We start from the raw sequence: 23,209 nt of genomic DNA on the forward strand, positions 1-23,209 counted from the left end.
TACTACTACTACTACTACTACTACTACTACTACTACTACTACTACTACTACTACTACTACTACTACTACTACTACTACTACTACTACTACTACTACTACTACTACTACTACTACTACTACTACTACTACTACTACTACTACTACTACTACTACTACTACTACTACTACTACTACTACTACTACTACTACTACTACTACTACTACTACTACTACTACTACTACTACTACTACTACTACTACTACTACTACTACTACTACTACTACTACTACTACTACTACTACTACTACTACTACTACTACTACTACTACTACTACTACTACTACTACTACTACTACTACTACTACTACTACTACTACTACTACTACTACTACTACTACTACTACTACTACTACTACTACTACTACTACTACTACTACTACTACTACTACTACTACTACTACTACTACTACTACTACTACTACTACTACTACTACTACTACTACTACTACTACTACTACTACTACTACTACTACTACTACTACTACTACTACTACTACTACTACTACTACTACTACTACTACTACTACTACTACTACTACTACTACTACTACTACTACTACTACTACTACTACTACTACTACTACTACTACTACTACTACTACTACTACTACTACTACTACTACTACTACTACTACTACTACTACTACTNAAATACCCTTAAACAAAGGAAAAGCACGTCCTTTATGAAGGCATAGAGCCTTTACTACATGAAAATGAAAATTAATGAATACACTGTGTACAGTAATTTACCTGATAACACAGACCTCAGAAAAATACTTTATGAGAGCTTTTATACTTTTATAAAGCTGTCTATAATGAAAATTTATTAACTAAGGATTTTTTTGCCCTGTTAGGGTGTGGCCGAGTTATCCGGAGTGCCGGGTTATCGAGAGCCGCGTTTTCGAGGTTCTACTGTATTACATATCCATCAACTATAATATAAATAGACATTACAGATGGTCTTAGAAAACATCACATACAGAATATACTATGAACCATAATCACAGACAAAAATCCATCACATCTGATCATACATTACATTGATAGATAAGCAAAATAAAATCATAATGTACACACACACTGAAAAAAAAATCACTACATGATCAGAAAAAAATAAAGTGCCTAAACAATGGATAATGTATTTATTGTGTTTCTTGTACAGGCATTATACCACATACATAACACACAAATCTTGAAACATTAGGGTTTCACAACAGTATGTACATTTCACTATAGAAAGCAGCCATACTAAACACATCACATTGTCAGGAAATCTTAAATACATACATACATGATCATCACACAACCTCATTATAAGTTTCTCTGTAGCCATGCCGTTACTTTGGTCTGGTATAGTACTAAACACATCAAGTAGAATAAATCCACACAGAGAATAAATAATAAAAATTTATATACTCATATACAATGCCAAATATAGTATAAGGAAGAAAATGTACTGTCTTTTGACATTAAATTTATTTACTTGATGAATTAAATACAAACAACCATAGTAATAACAAACAAGTAATAAATCAACCAACACCTGATGCTGAGAAAAACATTTATTTTGTAGTGCCCAAGCACTATGTATTGTTTTTGTTTATGATATATATATATATATATTACATGTGTCATTTCAGGTTTTCCATTGTAAAATTCCATTTTATTTCATGGTGCCAGATTGTGAACGGGTGTGGCCCATTGCGCTTGTCGATTGATCAGTGACCAAGATCATGTGTGTTGAACATCACACCCAATGGCGGGAAATATAAATATTGGAACTCTAGTCCAAAGTCGAGGTCTGATTCCGGTTTTTGAGTGATCAACAGTCAATGTGGTGTAGGAGTGTCAGTTAAGAAAAAGAAAGGGACTGACACATGTAAACTTTCGAATGATGAGAATGAAATCCGAATCCATCGTATAAAAAAACGCCTGTTTTTCACGAAATAACTGCAAGATATTAAAACAGGACCATCAAAGGACTTCAGGAAAACATTATTTTTTGGTATGTTGATTATTGTGTTCTTTTAAAAAGGAGAAGTAATATCTTCAATCCTTTCTTGTATAGTGTACTGGCATGTTATCTTATCTTGTAAATTTGAATAGAAGTATGTTCCTCTCATGTTTTAGGACAGATGAATATTTTGTAAATATTTATGATTAAGCCTTTGTTACTAAAAGTTAACCAAAACTGTAAAGTCCTTAAATCAATTTGTTCGTGCCTTGACCCTCTAATATTGCTTAACAGACCTAGGTCTATTGGGAACTAACAATTTAAAGAAACATTAACGTTTTTGACCTAATATGATAAGCTATCTTCAGATGCAAGTATTCTCGAACATATTTAACTTAATATTTAAACATCAGAATGTTCGAATACTTTTATGTTAAAATCAAAATACTGGATAAAATGACAAATTCTTTAAATAAATGTTTTTCTCAGCATCAGGTGTTGGATGATTTATTATTTAAGGAGGTGATAAGATATTTGGTTTACAAACAAGTACTTTAAACATTTCTAAATGAAATGTCAAAAGTATGAATTTAGTATATTCTTTCTTCAATTGAGAATGGCATTTTGAATTTGAAAGTACTTGTGTGTATTTAATTCATCACCAAAAGACAGTACAGTTTCTTCCTTATGGAATAAATAATAATAATAGTGATCCTAAACATTTATCATCATCATCACAATGTTTACAAATTGTAAATAAATTGTATTAATTCTTGCTAACTAAAAATCTAATAAAATTTTACTATAATCAAATTCTCATTTCAATTAGAGTATATTTTTTGATTCTTAAACATTATGTAGTGTAATAAATTCAAACATTTCACAGAAGTGTTCTATCATCTTTATTTACATAGTATACAAGATCCCATGTACCTATAATGATACCAAGTTCTACATAGGAGAAACAAAACAAAAATTAATTAAAAGTGAGACTTAAAGAACGTGTAGTATATCTGAAATATCACAGACTGAACTCTGCCTTCCACGATCACTGCACATTAATGACTGCAATATAGACCAAAATAATATAAAAATTTTACAGAGAGAAACAGAAACATACAACAGAAAATTTAAAAAAAGTGTAGAAATCCTTAAAAGTAAAAACTGTATAAATAAAAATTTAAGCATAAAAATAAGTGAAAATTGGCTTATGGTATTGTGAAAGGAATTTGAAAAATGCAAAAATAGGTAAAAATGTAGAAATTGAAAGAATGTTTTATAGTTTTTATAATTTTTTTAAATAATTTTTTTATAACTCTTAATAAATTTTTATAATCAATCATGAACTAACCTCTTTACGATGTAAAAATATGCTAATTAGTATGGAACTGTGTAGTAGAAGTGATAGATGACAGTATAAAGTAAAGCTAACGAGGATATATCTATTTGTGTTTCATTTAGTAAATACGAATTTTTTATATAACAGTAAAAGACAGAATTTGATTTGAAACTTAATATCATATTGCATCTTAATCATGAATGAATACAGATTTAAGCAAAAAATCTTGTACTGACAGTACATCCATCTTTTAATTTTGTCACCCCAAAAAGGAAACAACGAAGATAAACAATAAATGTGTAAGCTGTATAAGTATGTATTCATCCATGATACCCAGTTTATAAATAATCCAGAGGTATGTTCTAAAATATCTTTACCACTTGTATATTTTTTAACCTTTTACATACTGTATGTATTTGATATAATTTTAGTTGGCTGAAGAGGAGCATTTTACACCCAAAACGTGTATTTTAAACACGTATCAACTGAACTAAATAAAGATGATAGAACGCCAAATGTTTGAATTTATTACAATACATAGTGTTTAAGAATCAAAGAAAAGTCACAAAATGGTTTCAGATTATCATAGAGTATATTTACTAAATTATACATTAAAAAAAAAATTATCAAAAAAATGCTACTATACCATCTGGATCAACTTCACGTGCTAATTTTAGAGCTTCAGAAGTTGCAAAATCAGTATTAGCTGCAGTAACAGCAAGAATAATAGAGTTTGGATTACTAATATACTTTAAAATTAGTGATCTTATTTGTACTTCAATATCTTCAGGTTGATCTCCTACTGGGACCTATAAAAAATTAATATATATATATATATTATACATAGTGTACATTATAAAGTAACACATTTTTATCATAATATACAAATTTGAATTTTTTTTTATATATCTTAGTATTTGATATGGTGAGGTTATGAGTGACCTGATTTTTAACTACACTAATTCTACTAAGTTCTAACTCTATCTTATAAAAAAACAAACTATTGTCTTCTTACCATTAAATAATGAAACACCTGATGATTTAAATGTTTGCTTCTTTTGTATTTGTTTGTCTGTTTCATATTACAGTGAAACTTTGATTTAACAATCTCTGAATTTATGTTTTACTGAAATTTATACTTGAAGATAGCATGGTATAAATTGTACAGTTTGTATTGTAAGGCCATAATATCAATGTTAAAATTTTCTCGACTTTACATTTCCTCACTTTTCATTTGAATTGTAGTCTCACCAGCAAAAACTTCCTTGATTTTATGCACATTTCAATTAATGAAGCTATCAACTAAGAAGTATTATGAGTGATTCAGTAAAATTAGCCAAAAAAATATGCAGTATGTTGTAAATGTATTTAGCTAATAAAACAAGCTTTGAAAGCAAGTAAGCATTTTTAAAGATATATAAGTAAGTAAGAGCCATGCCACTTTTGTTTGATCTTTTGAATGGAAAGCTTTCAGGAAATGTTTAGTGTTCATTATCATTGCAAGTATATTTAAAAACTATTTTAAAATAAAGTCCTCAAATGAGAAGTAAATGAACAAATAATGTAAAATGCTTTCTATACACAAAAAGAAAAAAGTTGCAAATACAGTGAAATCCCATTTATCTGGCTCAAATGAGATTGTGTCCAATTTGGATGACTGAAAATCCAGAAAAACCATTAATGACATAAATAACAGAGTTTATAGACTTTCTATTTTATATTTCTAGTTTTTTCCTCCACATAACAACTGTCTTCTTTCCTTTAAATGTCATATTCATGGTGCTTACTTTATTTCAAAATGTTTGAAGATGAGCAAAACTCAGCAAAACAATAGAGGTTTAGGGTGTACAGTGAATAACTTGTGAGGTTATAAACAATAAATTTATTAACATGCTGACTGCCATGAGAAGCACAGCATTTTTATTCAACAGGAAAGTAGCAATTTTTTAAAATTGAAAATCTTTAAAAGATTAGAAAAGTTTCAAGATATTAAGTAAATTCAAAGAACATTCCCCCGGAATACATAACAATGAATGTCATATATCAATTTGTAGGAAACAAATCTATTCTTTTTACACTCAGGCAAGAATGTAATTGGAATCTTTTGATTTTTTACATTTATAGATTTTCTGTATGCTTATCTTTCTGAGACAGGGATTGTGTTTTATAATGTGGTTAAACCAGAAATCTGGATTAATAGGATCCAGATAAATGGGGTTCCACTATATTAGCCATATATTAGTTTTCAAATGAGAATGCTGGTGATCTTCTCTATATGATCACAGACATATTATATTTCATCATTACTCTAGCTTAAAAAGAGTGGTTTTTCCATAATCAAAAAAGGACTAATTGACTATTTAAAGAGTGTCTGTCTTCCAGATTGGGTTGTTATTTTTGCTGATTTGGTTCTATGTTGGATACTGAGTTAGCAGTTGACTTTATGCAACACAGTTCTACACAGGGTTCATACTCAAATTTTTGTTTTAATTTCTATGATTTTCCCTGACCTCCCCTGACCAACTTTGTACAAATTTCCTGACCCTCATATCTCTTACAGTATGCACATTGACAAAATAAAACAGTATTTGACTTCCTATGCAGATATGTTTTGCTTCTCTAATGTTTTAGTTAGTTATTTTTCCTAATTAACAGTTATGTATTTTTTTATAATTGCCAAATTATTACAATTAAAAATAAAATGTATTATTATAATTCTGTTATTAATTCACAACCAAAAACTATATGGCTTTGAAAAAATAAATAAACAATTATTTTTTATTATTCATTAACAAATTCTATATAACTCATATACAAATGTATATATTTATTAAAATTGCCTCTTTTAATAAATTTCCTGAATTTTTAAAATATTAATAAACTGGAAAAAATATCAGCAATTGTTTTGTTATGCAATCAAAATTATTAAAATGAAAATTGATAAATAATACCATTTAAATTATTTATCATTTTGTGTACTTTGTAAATTTTTGTGTAAACTTGGGAGAAATTTTGGGTATTGAAAATATTCTGCACCCCTTTTCATAAGTTGTATTGCACCACATTACTTCTTGCTGCCTGCAAACAGTTACACTTAGTCAAGCATATTGTCAGCAAAAAGTCAACAAGACAGCCAAGGATGCAAATTCCCTAACTTTTTGTTTGACAATTTTTAACAAATTCCTTGACATTCCATGACTTTTTCTGAACACCAATGAAAATTCCTGACTTTCCAGGTGCATAGGAACCCTGTACTGTACACTACAAGCTGTCCTGTCCTCCTCAAGGAACACTCACCATTATTTGGTTTATTGGTAAAATGGAGAGTTGAGCTCTGAGGCTTTTATTCTTAAGTTATTTAAATTAATTAACTGAAAAGTACACACAAATGCTTTTACTTGCTACTTCCAGCACTGATGTTTAATAGATAAATAGAAGAAGAAAAATGTTTTTGGGCACTTTAGTGACTCCTGAGGTTACAACCTGAATTTGAGTGTACAAGTTCATTTAATTAAAGGGAGTAAAATTTGGTGCTCAATTTAAAGGGTAAAAAGGTTACAACCTATATCGAATGTAAAAGCTCATTTAAAGAGTGTAAAAAAGTTGTTGCAACAACTTTTTTTACACTCTTTAAATGAGCTTTTACATTCAATAAAAAATTTAACAAACTTTTCAAAAAACTTTGAATAAACCTAAACATTAGACATATGAAGCATTCTGCACTTCAATGACATTAAATATATTAAAATTTAATTTTTAAAACATCTTTCAAAAAATTTTAAAAATAAACAACGAAAAAAATAAAATAAAAATATTTCAAAATTAAAGATTGCAATATATTTTTTAAATATAAATATAAAATTAAATCCAATGCAAGCAATGTTTGCCATGCTTGTGGCAAATTTAATATGTCTTTCTTATTAATATAACCCCCCTTTTGCACCTGTTTATAAATTTCAATGGCCTCAGCAGTTCTGAATTATTATAATTAATTATTATTATAATATATATCAGGGATGGCCAACTCGTAGACCCCGGTCAACCGGTTGATCACAAAGGTTTTGAAAGTAGCTCGTGAAGCTAAAGTTGAACAATTTGCTTTCACTTAAATTAATGTTTATCGATAATTTATTCTTATAATAATAGACTGTCTGTGCAATGTACCCATACTGTTTGTATGTATCCCGATGAACAATGCAAATGAATGTTAACGTATGCGCATATAAAAATCCTAAAATTGTTTGCCCATATTCATAGTCGTCCGCAGACTATATTTTACCAAAAAAGTAGCCCCTAAGGGATAAAAGTTTGGCCACACCTGATATATATCAATGAAGTCACAAACTTTTCATATGTAGCAAATCCATGAACAGAAAATATTTATTCTTTTTAGTTTTACTTATATTTAAAATTGATTTCTGTAATCATGATAATTCTAAAACCTACTGATTATTCCAGAATATTACTCTCTTTAATATTAGAGTTGAAAATGTATACTAATTGTCATACATTGAACCTGGTTAACTTGAAATTGATCAGGGAAAAAAATTTGAACTTAAAGTTAAAAACTTTGAATTATGAAGGTTCAACTAAAAATCAAGATTTTGTGCATCAGTTTACTGGTGACCTATAAAAAACTAGCCATATGATATTTCCAGGATCTTATTACATATAATTGTTGCATCAATGTATACTCTCAGCATTGTCCAGAAACTAAAACATGCTCAACCAAATGGTTAAATAAACTACCAAGAAATGCTTTTCCAAAAGGTTGATCTGTTCATTCGTAAGTGTTTAGTAAGGATTTTTTTTAAATTGTGATATTTTACACTTAAAAATAAATAATAGATTGATTCTATCACAAAAAAATTTATGACTTATATTTTTAAAATATTTCTGCAAAGGATACAACTTTTATATAGAATCACACTGTAATTGTTATTTGAATTAATTTATAAAAAATCTATTTATTTATTACATTGGCTAGTTGGAGAAATCCATCAGCAATCAAATAAATAATTAAAAAAAAAAAAAAAAAGGCAAGTTTAACAGTATCTAGGTCTCAAACATTGCCTGGAAGCTATCATTTTGCCTGTTGTCACAATGCTTATTTTTAGTTTTATGTGGTTTCTGTGCTTTAAAGAAAGTTTCTGATTAGTTATAAGATAAATGAACATTACTTATTTTATTTAATGTAAAATTCAGAACATTTATGAAAATACTGTATCTAAACTCCATTCAAGTTAACCAGTTTTATTTAACATCATCCCCTATAAAGAATGATCGGAGAAAGAAAAGGACTGAGTAAACATGACTCCCTAGTTATCCTGGTTCAAGTTCACCAGTTTTTGCTGTATTTAAATTAACCTTATGGGAGTTACATGAAGTGCCTTCAGACAGACACCATTGTTTATTCTGAAATCAGCAGCATCATATCAAACTACAGTAGAGCCTCGATTATCCGACTCAATTGGGAACTGGGGTTGGTCGGATAATTGAAAAGTTGGATAACCGGAAAGTATGAAAAAATCCATTATTAGTGTAGTATATTATTACATCTCATGTAATTAGTATATTAGTATATCACTATTAACCTACTTCATGTTGAATTTTCATCAATGTTAAGCCTAACAAAAACTTTTTTAAATAATCGTCGCTATTGTATCGTTAAAAATTAGAAAATTAAGCCTCATTTAAATACTGGCTCCCTTTCATGGTCGAATGAGTGTTGCCAGCTAAAACATGTAAAAATAATATTAAAGTAGCCAAGACATAGCCAAATATTGTAGCGCCACATCACTAGCTGACATTTGAAATTTGCCGACTAGGACGGTCGGTTAATCGGGGGGTTGGATAATTGAGGCTTTACTGTACAATTATCTTTTATTTCAGTATTTTGCCTTATTTCTAATTATGCAAAATACTTGTGGATTGGTGAAGATGCATATTTTATTATGTTTAGTTTATTGTAATTTGATATAATAAAGCAATAAAATAAACATATCAAATTTCACTTTGCTGTAAATTTTCTCTGGTTTCGTGGATTAGACATTAGGTTTGTTGTAATTGGAAAACGAACTGTCTTTCAAGGTCAGAATAGGAAAACCTTATTACTTTAAATGGAGATCAGCAATAGAGCTAGTAATGAACTCCACTCCAATGTAAACAAACTGTTATGTTTTATTATGCTGTAAACAAAAGTGCCCATTTCACTTGTAAATTAATCAAATGATAATGTTATTGTTTTATTTTATTCCAAAGAATTTTTTTAACATGTAACAACCAGTTTTGCCAGAACTGATTACTTTTATTTTCATTTTTTTAATGCAATGTAGCCATGAAATTATCAAAAAATTTATTACTTTAATTCAATAATTAAAGTAGCTAGAAATATTACAAAAAGCATCAACATTTTCTGCTGATTGTTGAACCTGGAATGTTTTCTTTATGAGAAATGTAACAATTGAAGAAGTAATGTGTGGATCATCAAAAATTTGTCAATCATGATGCCAATTGCCAGTTAATTCATAACTTAAGTTAAATGCATTTATATGATAAAATTCTTGTCATGTTGTCTTGATAAAATATAAAAATTTATTCACTTGTAACTTAACAGTTTGCATTATCAAAATTAACTTTTTAATTTTTGTCTCACTGCATGATATATAACATAGTGAGAATCAACATGATGCTCACTATGTCAAATTGTTGCATACAACACAGCACTCCCATTTTAAATAAATTGGAACTCTTATTAGTTAAGCAGTGAAGAAATAGCAGAGAATGTACGGAATGACATTTTTGTAAGAATATATTTATGTTAAATTTCTATTGTATTGCATCATGCTCAATCAAAGCAACAGCCACGAATGCCCACATACAATTTCCTTGAAAAGTTAAAATGGAAATTTTTTAGATATTTACAAAATTTTAGATATTGAAAAATACATGTTAGGTGCCCCACAGATACCACATACAGTAGAGCCTCGATTATCCGAGCTAATTGGGGACTGGGGTTGGTTGGATAATTGAAAGGGCAGATAACTGAAAAGTATGAAAAAATCCATTATTAGTGTAGTATATTATTATATCCCATGTAATTAGTATATTAGTATATTGCTATTAACCTACTTTGCGTTGAATTTTCATTGATGTTAAGCCTAACAAAAATTTTTTAAAATAATAATCATCGCTATTGTATCGTTAAAAATTAGAAAGTTAAGCCTCGTTTAAATACTGGCTCCCTTTCATGGTCGATCCAGTGTTGCCAGCTAAAACATGTAAAAATAATATTAAAGTAGCCAAGACATAGCCAAATATTGTAGCACCACATCAATAGCGGACATTTGAAATTTGCCGACTAGGACGGTCAGTTAACTGAGGGGTCGGTTGATAGGGGGTCGGATAATCGAGGCCCTACTGTAATTCCAAGGATTAAAATATCAAAGTGTAAAAATACACATACCTTTGTTATTCCTGGCAAGTCCACTAAAGTCAAATTTACAACATGTGAAGAAAATATCTTTAAATTAATAGTTTCTGGACAAATTCCCTGTAAATATATAAGTTGTGACATTACTATTTGTAATCTTCTGTTCATTAAACTGATGATAATTTTAATAAATGCAATTTTCTTAGAAATATAAATAAGGGATATACTGTGTGCCCAAAATCTCCCATTTTTTCTTGAACTATAGTGAACTATTAATACAATAAAATTGCAGATTCACTACACAAGTAATCTTAATCTCTGCAATCAGAGTACAGTAATTTTTATGAAAATTCATTCCATTCTTAAAAATAATTGTTTTAGCTTCAGTTGTATATATGATCCTACATCATGTTCATAACAGGACATGCTCTAACAAATTTCTTTATGACAGTCCATATCATAATTACATTTTTCTATTGAAAAGTGATTTAAAGAAAAGAATCAATAATATTAGAAACTGTCAAACTTTCTTGGAATGGGTGGGTGTAACATTTGACAATTTTCTTTTAAAATTTAAACATAAAAAAAATTTATAAATAAATTATCTTGTAATAATAAGAAATTGCTTTCTGTAAAAACTACATTAAAAATTTTAGCGTAATTGTCCAAATGAGCATATAGGTGTGTTTTTATTGATTTTAATATATGTTTTGCATTGAGCAGTTATTAGTACAGACTTTAATCTGTTGTTATATTCCTTTGTTAGTCTCCATTCTATTTGTGCATGTTTTGTAAACTTAGCCTGTTGAAATTTTAAATATCTATACACCTTGCTCTCATCCATGGACTCTAACATCCACAGATGAGAGAGATATAAAAACAGTCTTCCTCTTCAGAATTATTTTTCTATGAGAAATGTTCTGCATTTGTCTTGGGACAAATACCATTTGTATGTCAGTGAAACAGGTGTAATTTCTAATAGGTGACTTGGATGTTTGTGGGTAGAAGCAGTTATGTTGTCCATGTACTGTAAGGTGTCTTTTTATGCGGATTATTTTTATGCGATTTTGAAGTGGTGCGGTTTGTATTTCATCCAAAAATTTCTTGGACAAACATACATATAGGCTTGTTTAGGAAGCCTGTGTATAGACAGTCTCCAAAAATCGTGGAACGCTCAAAGCTCACTCCATTTGTTCCACTGACATATAACGTTTATGGATGTAAAGGACAGCTAGATCTACCTTAATCGCTTTAGTTCCTAGCAATTTTTGATATAAATGTAATTAAACATTAAAAATACTTAAAACTAAAAAAAACGAAAGAAATGCGTTAATTTTGAAGAAAAAGCTTCAAAGTTTAACTTCCTTTGTCTTGCCCTTCTGTGAAATTTAACACCGATGAGTCAGTTTATACATCTGGATGACCTTGAACACAGCTGGAGTTGGATTTCCCGGGGCATTCTCATAAACGTCGCGGGAGGACAAGGGTTTAAAGTAGGGTGAAGCTGGCCGTATATTTTTTAATATTTTTAAAAAATTTGGAGACTTAAAAAACATTCCAAAAATTTAAAAAAAAAATGTAAAACTATATTACTTTTCAATAAAATAAACTGAATTAAGTTTGAATACAAGTTTATTTTAAGCTTTTATATGAATTTCTTTCAGACATTCGAAGTAATTCATTAAGCAGCCTATTTCTTTTAATTTCTGCAAACTTTTTTTATGCGGTTTTAAGTTAATTTTAACTTGTTGTTTTGGTTTTATGTGATTTTAGAAAATTATGGAACGTATCCCTACTTTTTCAAGGCAAGTAAAGTTATTTTTTATGCGAATTTTTTATATGTGCTTTTCTGTAGAACGTATCCACCGCATAAAATGAGACCTTACAGTACTGTACTGTACATGAAGTGAGATAATATGTATAGAGTTGTTTTATAATGTTTGATGATGCATTCATATACACACAACAGTCATAACATGTGAATAACCACAAATGTGATGATGCTGGCAAATGCTTTCATTTAATCTATGCTGTGTGTACATTTGTTTTGTTTTTGCATGTCACAGATAGCAATTTACAAATAGCTGTTCTTTGCATTCCATGCAGTTTCTACAAAGCTTTTTTGTTAGTCTATGATGAGTCATCAAACATTTCTCACAGCTGGCCAGATAACTAAGAAAACGACAAGTGTTGGCTGCATAACTATTTTGTTCAATACAGTACACTGAATACACAAAAAATAAAGGCAATCAATATATTTATTTACCAATACACAAACATGAATGCTGCAGCAAGCTCGTAATCACTTTTCTTAGTAACTTCATTGCAAGTACTTACACAAAAAGCCCTCTGATATCCAAAGTTGCAAAAAGTTGCCAAATTTTTCATTTCACTAATTTTTCTAAAAATTATATTACTGTCAGATACAAAAATCAGATTGGACCAATTTTGGCATTTTTACTTATTTTAATTTTTTTTTTTACATAGTAAGTGTAAGTTTATCTATAATCTATTATATTTCCATATAAATAATTATATTTTAGCTCATTTGTGGCACAATGCAGCAGTGACTGGATCTGATCCACAGGCTGTAGTTTGGTGACTTCTGTTCTATGAGATTGTTGTTTTTGTTTAATGTGCTAGTATATGTTATTTGTAAGATGTAAGAATTTTGTAAAATGTTTTAAAGGATATTGTTGATCTATCCTATGTTGCATCTTTTTGTTGTTATTATTATTTTTTCTTTCATCTATGTGATGCCCTATGCAAGAAGTTTGTCAGTTGTTACTTATGTGTAAAATGTTTTGGCTAGTTTCCAGTGAAGACAAATTTTTCTTACCAGAAATTGTAAAAGTCTACACCAGGTGTCTTCAAACTGTTTTCTTTGTACTGTATTTTGTATGCTGTATATGTTTATTTTGACACAGAACATGATTAGAACATTATGCATGTTTTGTTCTTCCAATTTGATCGAGCTTGTTTTATTTTTTGTATGTGACTGGTTGGACCAAAGTGCAGATCAGTAGTCTGCAAGTTATTTTTCTGTTGACATAACATTGTAGTTGTCTGTAGAAAAATGCCTAATTGTTTGTGAATAATTTATTTTGTTTTTGTAACATACAGGTTTCATATTATAATAGTTTATATAACTTGGCAACACTTTCTTTTAATTAATAAAAGCTGGCTTCTTGAAATTAGCAGTGATTTATTTATTTATCAGGTTTTGTATTGAGTCTATGATTTGGCTACTGTTTTTGTTTCAGGGTATCAATGTTTCTGTAGGTGCATATTGTATCATTCATGTTTTGTGTGTGTTTTAATTTTCCTGAATATTTTCCTAACCTCTTTCATAAGGTTTGGTTGGTGTTATGTTGTTTTAGTGTATTGTACCAGCTTGCCTAATTATTGTCTAATGTTATTTGTGTTTTTTTTAGTCTTCTTTCTCAGACACGATTATGATTTGTCTGTGTTTTGAATATGTCTGTTTATAAATGTAATTTAAAACCATAGTATTTAACTACAGTAACTAAATCAAAAACTGATGTATGTTTGAAAGGGTTGATTCTGGTGGAATATGTTTTGATAAAATGTGTATAATTAGATAAGATAACATTTCTTGTAATTTGGATTGTATATTTTGTGTCTGTGAATATTTGTGGTCTGTGTAAAATTTAATTATATATAATTAGTGAATGTTTCTTGAAATAAAATTGTGAATGTGTTATTTAATTCTCTGTCTACATGGTCACTGGCTGTAATTATTGTCTTCATGCTGAGGTGCACGTTGTAGATTATGTTGTATGTTTTCGTGAGTGGCTGTTGTTGAAGTACTGTCAATAAGTGTGTGATTTTCTGTGTAATTTAGTATTTGTTTTTTTATTATTTTACAACTTGTGGTTTGATATGTTCTGGTTTTTTTCTGCAATAAGATTGTTGTGTATAATTGTTCTTTTCTGATCAACAATCCTCTGCTCTAACAGTGAGTTGTGGGTATTTTTCTATGAATTTGTCATGTATTGGCTGTCTGTCTGTATACTGTTATGTCTGTTTTCAGTTTTATGATGGTATAATAGGTAGGGACTGTCATGTCTTGATCACTTTATCTTCCTGGCATGGTTTTCTAGCCTTGTGGTCAGTGACTGAATGAAGGATCCAGTATCTTTACTGAAGAGAGGAGGTTGTGAATGTCGGTCCATATTTGAGAACCTCCTGTACAATCATTCTGGACCTGAAAATCCTTTTGAACAATCTCTCTGATACAGAAGGAATACTATAAATGGATGACAACCATGAAGATCAGGAATGAGAAATGAACACCGGAGATGGTGAAGGTAAAGGATGGTAGAACTAACTTTTCGTTACGAAGAAACAACATTACCCTCGTCAGGGTCGACAAGAGCAAAGCCTTTGTAGATGTGAAAAGGGACACTTATGTATGAGGTTTGCAACAGTACATATAACAGACACAATGCAAAAGAATAGAGCTCAAATTCATTGATAAGCTGCAAGCTAGGGTTAAGTGCTTCTCCCATACAAAGCTAGCTGAATGGCTAGCTCTAGCTAAGTCAATGGTGAACTCATCAGATACTCCATGGTTATTCACATTTTCCAAAACTCAAACAGAGTCAGCAACTCCATCCAGTGGTGGACAAAACCGGATTCCCTAACGACTTGTTGGAGAGATACATCCACACACTCCTCAATGAGCATTTACAGAATTATCCAGTTCATACAAGCTAAGAACATAGTAATAGCTTGTATGAACTGGTACAGCAATTACACAATGTGGGCCATCCAGGCTACCTAACAGTTTTAGACTTGTACCTGTCAATTGAACTTTCCTGTTGTTTCTGGACCATTCATGACTGGTTGTTCCAGCTTGTTAATAACACCCTCCACTTACAGGTATTGTAAGTGGAGGGTGTTATCATTAACTGGCACATTTAATTTGCTACAATTCCATCTTCTAATTCAATGGTAAGGTCTTCCCTCCAAGGACATGGGGTCCCAATGGGTACCCAAATCTTCCTGCATTTCCCCGTGCCTTTCCATCAGCTGTTTCAAAGCAAAGATAGCATCAGTCATATTCCTTCCCGGCAAAAAGCCAAACTGTTTCTCTCCAATCTCAAATTCCTGCCAAATCCGTCTTTCTACAATTTTCTCCCAAAATCTTCATAGTATGGAATGATATCTTTATACCTCTAATTTCTGCAATTCTGTACATCCCCTTTACCTTTAAAGATTAGCACAAGAATGCTCTTCCTCCATTCATCTGGGCTTCTCCTGCTGCCAGTTTCTTCATAAAGTCCCAGAGGATATCAATTCCTTCCTTACCCAAACCTCTCCAAGCCTCAACCAGAATGAATTTCCCCATCTTCATTTTCCTAAGTACACTTTCCACTTCTTCTCTGTTAATATCTTGCACTACTTTTTCATTTGTCTCTCCATTCTCATATAAAGTTCTGGGGTTTTCTTCATTCAATAAATTCCTAAAATATTCTTTCCATCTTTTCCTTGACCCTTTCGTAATCTTGTAATACCACTCCTTTAATCAATTTAATAGAGGTAAAATCTTTTTGATGCCTTATCTCTTGCTTTGGCAATTCTCATCAACTGCCTTTCACCACCTTTCCTTTTGAAAATTTTATAAGCCTCTTCTAAAGCCTTTGCTTTTGCAATAGCCACCTTCTTTTTATTCATTTTATTTGCTAAATGGTAAGTTTCTTTATCTTCAGGCCTTCCCATCAAATTCCACCTTTTCTTTGCCTCTTTCTTTTGTTTAATTAACTGCAAATTGTACCTCAGCATTCCACCACTAAAGTTCCTTTCCTTCTGGCAATCTCTTCCCTGAAGTTTTTCCCAAAACCTCTTCTCCAACTTTCAAAATGCAATTACTATTCAGCAACCACCATGTTTGCTGGATTTCTTTTAACACTTTTACCTTTCCTTAAACTCTTTCCTTAATTCTTCCTCTTTCAATCTCCACCATTTGATCCTTTGTTCAATTTGGCTAACACAATTCTTACAACGGCCCATAGGAAAGTCACAATTCACCAGGAGGACTCTGTTGTGCAGCAACACTTTCTCCATTTAACACCTTCCTGTTTCTCACTTCTCTCAGATGTCTCCTGCGGCACAAGAAAAAATCAATCTGGCTGGATCTACCACCACTCATGTATGTAACCAGTTGGTTCACTTTCTTCTCAAAGTAGGCGTTAACTAGTGCAAGGTCAAAAGCCACAGCATGATCAACTAGTCTTTCTCCCACACTCCACTTCCCAAGAACTCTTCTTTCTGTATTCTTCCTCTTCCCAACATGACCATTTAAATTGTCCCCACAGATTAATCTCTTGCTCATAGGAATACACATTATAACTTGGTCAAGATCTGTCGAAAAGTTTGTCTTTGCTTCTTCTCCACTACTTGGCTGAGGAGCATACACACACACAATCATAATGAAAATTCCACCAACATCCAACTTAACGCTCATAATTCTATCACACCTTCGTTTACCCCACAGACACTGTCTTTCAGAACTTTATCAATTATGATACAAACTATTCCTTCCTCCCTTATTCACTCCACTCACAAACAGGAAGTATCCTTCATCAAGTTCTTTAGCTTTATTTCCTTTTCATTTTGTCTCTTGCAGGCACAAAATGTTCACTCTCCTTTGCATAAGATCAACCAACTCTCTACTCTTCCCATTCATTGTTCTGATGTTTAAAGTACTTATTGTTATACTTGTCTTCTTCCTCTTCTCTTTCTGGACTAACTTCTTTATCTGAACCCATTCTTGGTTCAGTAGCCCCAGCTCATTTACATAGTTTTTGGGCGATATGGCTGCACATCACTTCAGAGGGACATCCTAACACAGTTATAGCTTACTTCCATGCAGTTTTAGCATAGGTTTTACGGCCGAAACCACAACAGTTGAAAATTAAACTCACTATGGCAAGGCAAAAAAAAGTCAGTTATAAAAATTAAATTTATAAAAAACATTTCTTTAAAAAGATAGCTTTATCTCTTTTGTTTAACTTTAAAAAAACTCACTATGACAAGGCAAAATCACAAAAAAGAATAAAGTTATCTTTTTAAAGAAACATTTTTTTTAAATTTAAATTTTATAACTGACTTAAATAAAATTTTATATCTAGTAATGCAATATATTTAAACTAATGAATTATAACTATACTGTATAATTTTAAGCTGTTTAAAATTTGAAGATTTACCTTATTAGTACCCCCCATTCTATCTGTTTCATCTTCAATTTCTTTCCTAACTTCATTAAAATCTGTAAATATCTTATCTTTTGTATGTAAAAACTTGCACCATTCTTCTAAATGAACAGTTCCTAAAAAAATGAAAAAATTTCACATATTTAGGATTTAGTTAATGCTAATGTTTGTCCATGTTGGCAAGAAAACTAGCTCAAAAGAAACAAACCAAAGATATTAAAATTATTTTTAGATATTATACTGAATTACTACCTCAATATTTTAATATTAACATCTAACTTATATATTTTTTCTTGAACAATTTTGAGAACTAGATAAAGTTAAGGACAAATTGAGATGGCAATGGTCAAAAAAATAAAAGTATTAGCTTATGTAGAATATCAAAACTCCAGCAGTAACAAAATATTAATACTAGAACATTTTTGGAGATCTTAGCCTCCATCTCAGGTTCTGAAGTCTTTTGAATGTAGAACAATGTCTTTCAAAAACATAGACAAACATTGTTCTATGTTTGAAAGACTTCAGAACCTGAAGATGAAGACATAAGATCTCCAAAAATGTTCATTGTAGTATTAATATTTCATGTTACTGCTGGAATTAGGATGTTCTACATAAATTTATTGTTTTCCCAGTTAAATAGTAGCAGTAGACCCCCTATAACATGGTAGATACGCTCCGTGTTGTACGAATCACTTAGACTTTACAAATACATGAGCTATTCACAGCCCAAAGTGATTAACTTTAGATTAGTTTTAGATAACATAAAAATTATAAAAGTATTAGACTTACCTAATTGATGTACGTATTATAATATCTGTTTAAATTTATTTAACAAACACACTTAACTTTAAACACAGCTTAATTGATAGTATGTATGTAACAGAGATGTGTACTTTCTCTAGATGAAATAAGGTTTAATTTCACAAAGCCATAAGCCAGACGATAATGACTTCTTGTCGAGACGACCACAACCTCTCAACATACAGACGAAAGCAAACTCAACTTTCCTGCCTAAACTGTCCGTATATATGCGTGCCGCTGGATGGCAATCACTATTGGTCCAGATTCGACCAATCCTGTCTAGACACAAGTCGACCATAACAATCTGTCTCATTCTTTTACTGTGTTATATGAACCTCTTTTAGCATGTTATACAAACACAATTACAATTTTTCCGCCATATTATACGAATCTGTCTTACATGAACCCGTGTTATGGGGGGGTCTACTGTAGTTGTTTATACAGAAATAAAAATAGTCAATGATAAATTTGGAAATAACTAAACACCTTAATAGGAAAAAACCCACAGTAGAACCCTTAATTATTCAATGTAGACAAAAGGTATCTCAAATAATCCTGGAATAACATGGAATATTAAGTAAATTTAAATTAGTTGAATTTTTATGCATTAAAAAAAAAATATTAACATGTACAACAATTTAAAAGGAAATAGAAGGCAATAAAACAGGATATGCATTAAATGCACAATTTTAATAATACTTTATCTATATATATATATATATATATATATATATATATATTAGCTGGAACNACTTTTTGTAGTTCTTTAGTGTTGTGTCCCTAGTTTCTTTGTTGTCCCTTGGGTGCTGTTTTGTCTTAATTCCATTGCTTTATTTTGTTTTATTTTGTCATCTTATATATATATATATATAAAAATGGCCATGTGTCCCCCTATATTTCACACTTTTTAGCCAAAACTACACATTGCACATGAATGGTGTTTGTATGTGGTAGTAGCCCCAAGTCTCCATCCGTGCACTATGGTGGTTGCGTCTCAATAGCTATAAGGGTGCGGGAGATATGGGGTTGAAAGTGGCTGACTTCGAAGATGTGTAACAATGGAAGTGTCAACAATGGAAGTGTTAACAATAGAAGTGTTAACAATGGAAGTGTTAACAATGGAAGTGTTAACAACGAAAGTGTTGAGTAACAAAGGAAGTGTTAATATAAAGCGGCATGCAAGATTTACAGGCAGTTTTTTGTGGGAAATCAAACATATTTTTAGACTCATGTAAAAATTCTCTAATTAGTCTGGAAACGGGGACATAATTCTTGCATTCTGTGAAAACTGTTAAGATTGGCTATAATGTAATTCTCTTAATCTTCACTATCGTTACTTTTTGCCCACAAATAAAAACCCAGTGAAGCTTGTCCTTGCAGCTAGATTCTAGATTACTTGGAAAAACAGTCTTTTATATATATAAAAAACTATATTATACACAAACAAAAACCCAGCGAAGCGGGTCCTTGCAGCTAGTTGTTGAATAAAAAACTAATTATTTACATTCTAAAAGTTTTAAAAATAATCCTAAGAATTACTGTTTTGTTTTCTAATTTCTAATAAATATGTTCAGATTTATTAATAAATTTATATTTTGAAAAGTTAAAAGTTCATGTATCAGTGAAATAATTTTCAGATCAAAAACATATAATTAATCAAATAAAATTTTCTTAAATTTTTTGTAAAAAAAATAATAAACTAAATGTCTTTGCTATAATCATCTCTCAAATTTCTACAGTATTAACAAATTTATATTACATGCAGAATTTTATTTTATACATGATTTAATTTATCAAACAACAAATTCTGCTTTTGTAAATAAAATCTCATTTTTTCACTTACTTTAAAATTATTAGTTAATAAAAAAATTAAATATTTATGCCTAAAAATTTACTTTAAAAATTTAATTACCTTCTGCAGCAGAACGATAAGTTGTATCATCCTTTGGAACATAAACTAATTGCAATATTAATGGACGTCTTGTAACTATTCCAAGTCCCCTGGGCAGAAAATCACGACCAACTAAACTTTCTAGAACTGAACTCTTTCCTGAACTCTATAAAATAAAGATTTGTTTGAAATGTCATAGATTTTTCTTCTTGTTAGTATTAAATTAAAAATCTAAATTTAACACCTAAGTTTTAGTAATTCATCTTAAATTCTATAAAGCAAAATTTATTTAATTATGCTATTTTTTAATAGTAGTACATTTTAATAAATTTTTACTATGTATATTTAATACTTATACATAGTTACTTATACATAGTAAAAATTTACTATGTATAAGTTGAAATAACTATTTCATCAAAATACTATAGATAACATCAGCCTTATGGAATGTATGCAGAATGGAACCTTAATGTAATATAGGATATAGCAAAGATAGGCATCTTCGGGACTTCCTATGGTGTATCCAGCATCCAATAATTTTGCAAAAATTACAATATGTTAGATATAAGGTCCCATCATCAAACAATATGCTAGTATATTAAACTGATGTTATGTTATAGAGATGATTTGGTAAAAAGTTGTTTTTAAATTTATAGAAGACATTAATACAGGACACTCACTGCCAGGAAAAATTGTTTAGCAATTTGACTAATTAGTTGTGAAAAATGTTAGTCCAATTCAGAAAAACTATAGTGTAGCCCTACATTCTTAAAATATTCTGAATACAAAAAGAATTTCAATATTTTATTGTGATATAAAGTTCCATTAAACTGCACTGCTATGGGAAACAACAAAACTACAAAATTTAATTTTTCAATTATAATGTGTAATAATAAAAATTTACTATAAATTACATACATATTTTTGCTGTTTCTTATAATTATAAAATTCTTGAAAGTGTCATTTGTTTTGTTTTGAGTTGACATTCTTACTGATAAAATATTAATTTATTATATTTCAAATTACATTAGGATATTTTAAATTTAGTACATTAGGTTGGGCCTAATTTTGTAATAAATTTATTAATTTAAATATTCATGAGATGGAGTGATGCCATTAAAGAAAATAACAGATGTACAGTACAGTGACACTGTACACACATTCTATAGCCATACTGCACAATTTCCATGAAATATCAAACATTTTCTTTAATATTTAGTTTTACAAAGTTAATATATATTTCTACTTCAAAAGATGTATCTGTTACAATACAATTTCAAAAATATAGAAAATCTTTAGTTATTGTTATTTTTTCCAATAATAAACTATTTACAGATGTATATAATTCATTAAAACTTTTATAAATAATACAGTGATCAAAATTAATGTTGTAATAGAAAATTTAAAAAATAATAATTAATTGAAATAACTTGTTTTTGCAGTTTAAGTGATAAAAGGCTGATCTCAAACTTAAAGAGGTGGAGAATAATTGAGGAAGGTCAGAAATAGTCTTTTTAGAAACAATGAATTCAAATGTTTGTTTTCATATCACAAAATTGAAATTTAACAAATAATTCTCTTTTGTAGATTAATTTGACTAAATTTTGATAATGTTCAAATAGGTAAAAGTTTAATTACTTGGTATACCAATTACTTTTTGAAGTTATAATTATAAAGGGAAACATTTCAAATTTTTTTTTAAGTGGGAAATATTAAGATAAAAAATTGTGTGTTACACTAACTGCACTTTATTTATAATTTAGGTCTACTCAGATGTATTAAGCCTGATTTAAGTTCTTCCATACAGAATCTAGTGTTCATTAAGTATAGCAGAATGACATCATTTTATCACATTCTCATACTTTATAGGGGTGTTGCATCATCTCTGCTTTGTGAACATGGAAGTTTCTAATAAACTAATATTTAATTGTTAATATCATAATTTAAAAAATTTTTAATCTTTGACTTAAATTAATTTTCTTATAAAATGTGGAAAATCGTGTTTAAGAATCAGAAATCATAATGAGATTTTCTCAATTCTGATTAATTGTCCCATCAGTACCAGATATATACTCCAATATTGCCTTTATGGTGAAATTATTCAAAGACAGACTATTATATAGGCTCTTCATTCAGATCTGTCAATAAGAGAATAAATGAGCATTTCTCAGTTTTTACTAATTGCATAAAGATTTAAACCTTAATCATTAATTTAATGGGCTTCAGACAGAAGAAAGTAGGGGACAAGTCTATTTTGAAAAATAAATCTAATCTTCCACTCAGGTTCCTAGAACAATTATATATTCACAGCTGTGGACAAACTCAGTAATAAATAAACTTGATGCATATATGTTAACCTAGAAATGCACATAGTTTTCTGTAATGCAATTGTTTAATTGCAAAAATGAAACAGTTTTTAATATGAATTCATACAATTTATGCCAAATAATTGTGATTAAAAATATACAACCAGACCTACTTTTACATTGCAATTGTTACAAATTGAACTGAGTG

General features: G+C 29.8%; 1 protein-coding gene across 2 annotated transcripts in view; it reads right to left on the bottom strand.

Moving 5' to 3' along the window:
* LOC111620397 (dynamin-1-like protein) overlaps positions 1-23,209 on the bottom strand; it is a 93,303-nt gene that overhangs the window by 33,367 nt on the left and 36,727 nt on the right. Inside the window, exons 1-4 of one of the 2 annotated variants that reach the window (XM_023362314.1) lie at positions 20,717-20,855; positions 17,998-18,119; positions 10,799-10,885; positions 3,980-4,142 (exon numbers count right to left, since the gene is read on the bottom strand). In XM_023362314.1, coding sequence (XP_023218082.1) covers positions 3,980-4,142; positions 10,799-10,885; positions 17,998-18,015 — 268 coding nt within the window. In that variant the 5' untranslated portion in view covers positions 18,016-18,119; positions 20,717-20,855. Of the gene's footprint in view, positions 1-3,979; positions 4,143-10,798; positions 10,886-17,997; positions 18,120-20,716; positions 20,856-23,209 lie in introns of those variants that run through there. The other variant, XM_023362315.1, reaches the window with a different exon arrangement.

Source organism: Centruroides sculpturatus, unplaced genomic scaffold (genome assembly GCF_000671375.1).
Source record: "Centruroides sculpturatus isolate CEXI.00-Female unplaced genomic scaffold, Cexi_2.0 scaffold209, whole genome shotgun sequence".
In the NCBI taxonomy this organism is placed as follows: domain Eukaryota; kingdom Metazoa; phylum Arthropoda; class Arachnida; order Scorpiones; family Buthidae; genus Centruroides; species Centruroides sculpturatus.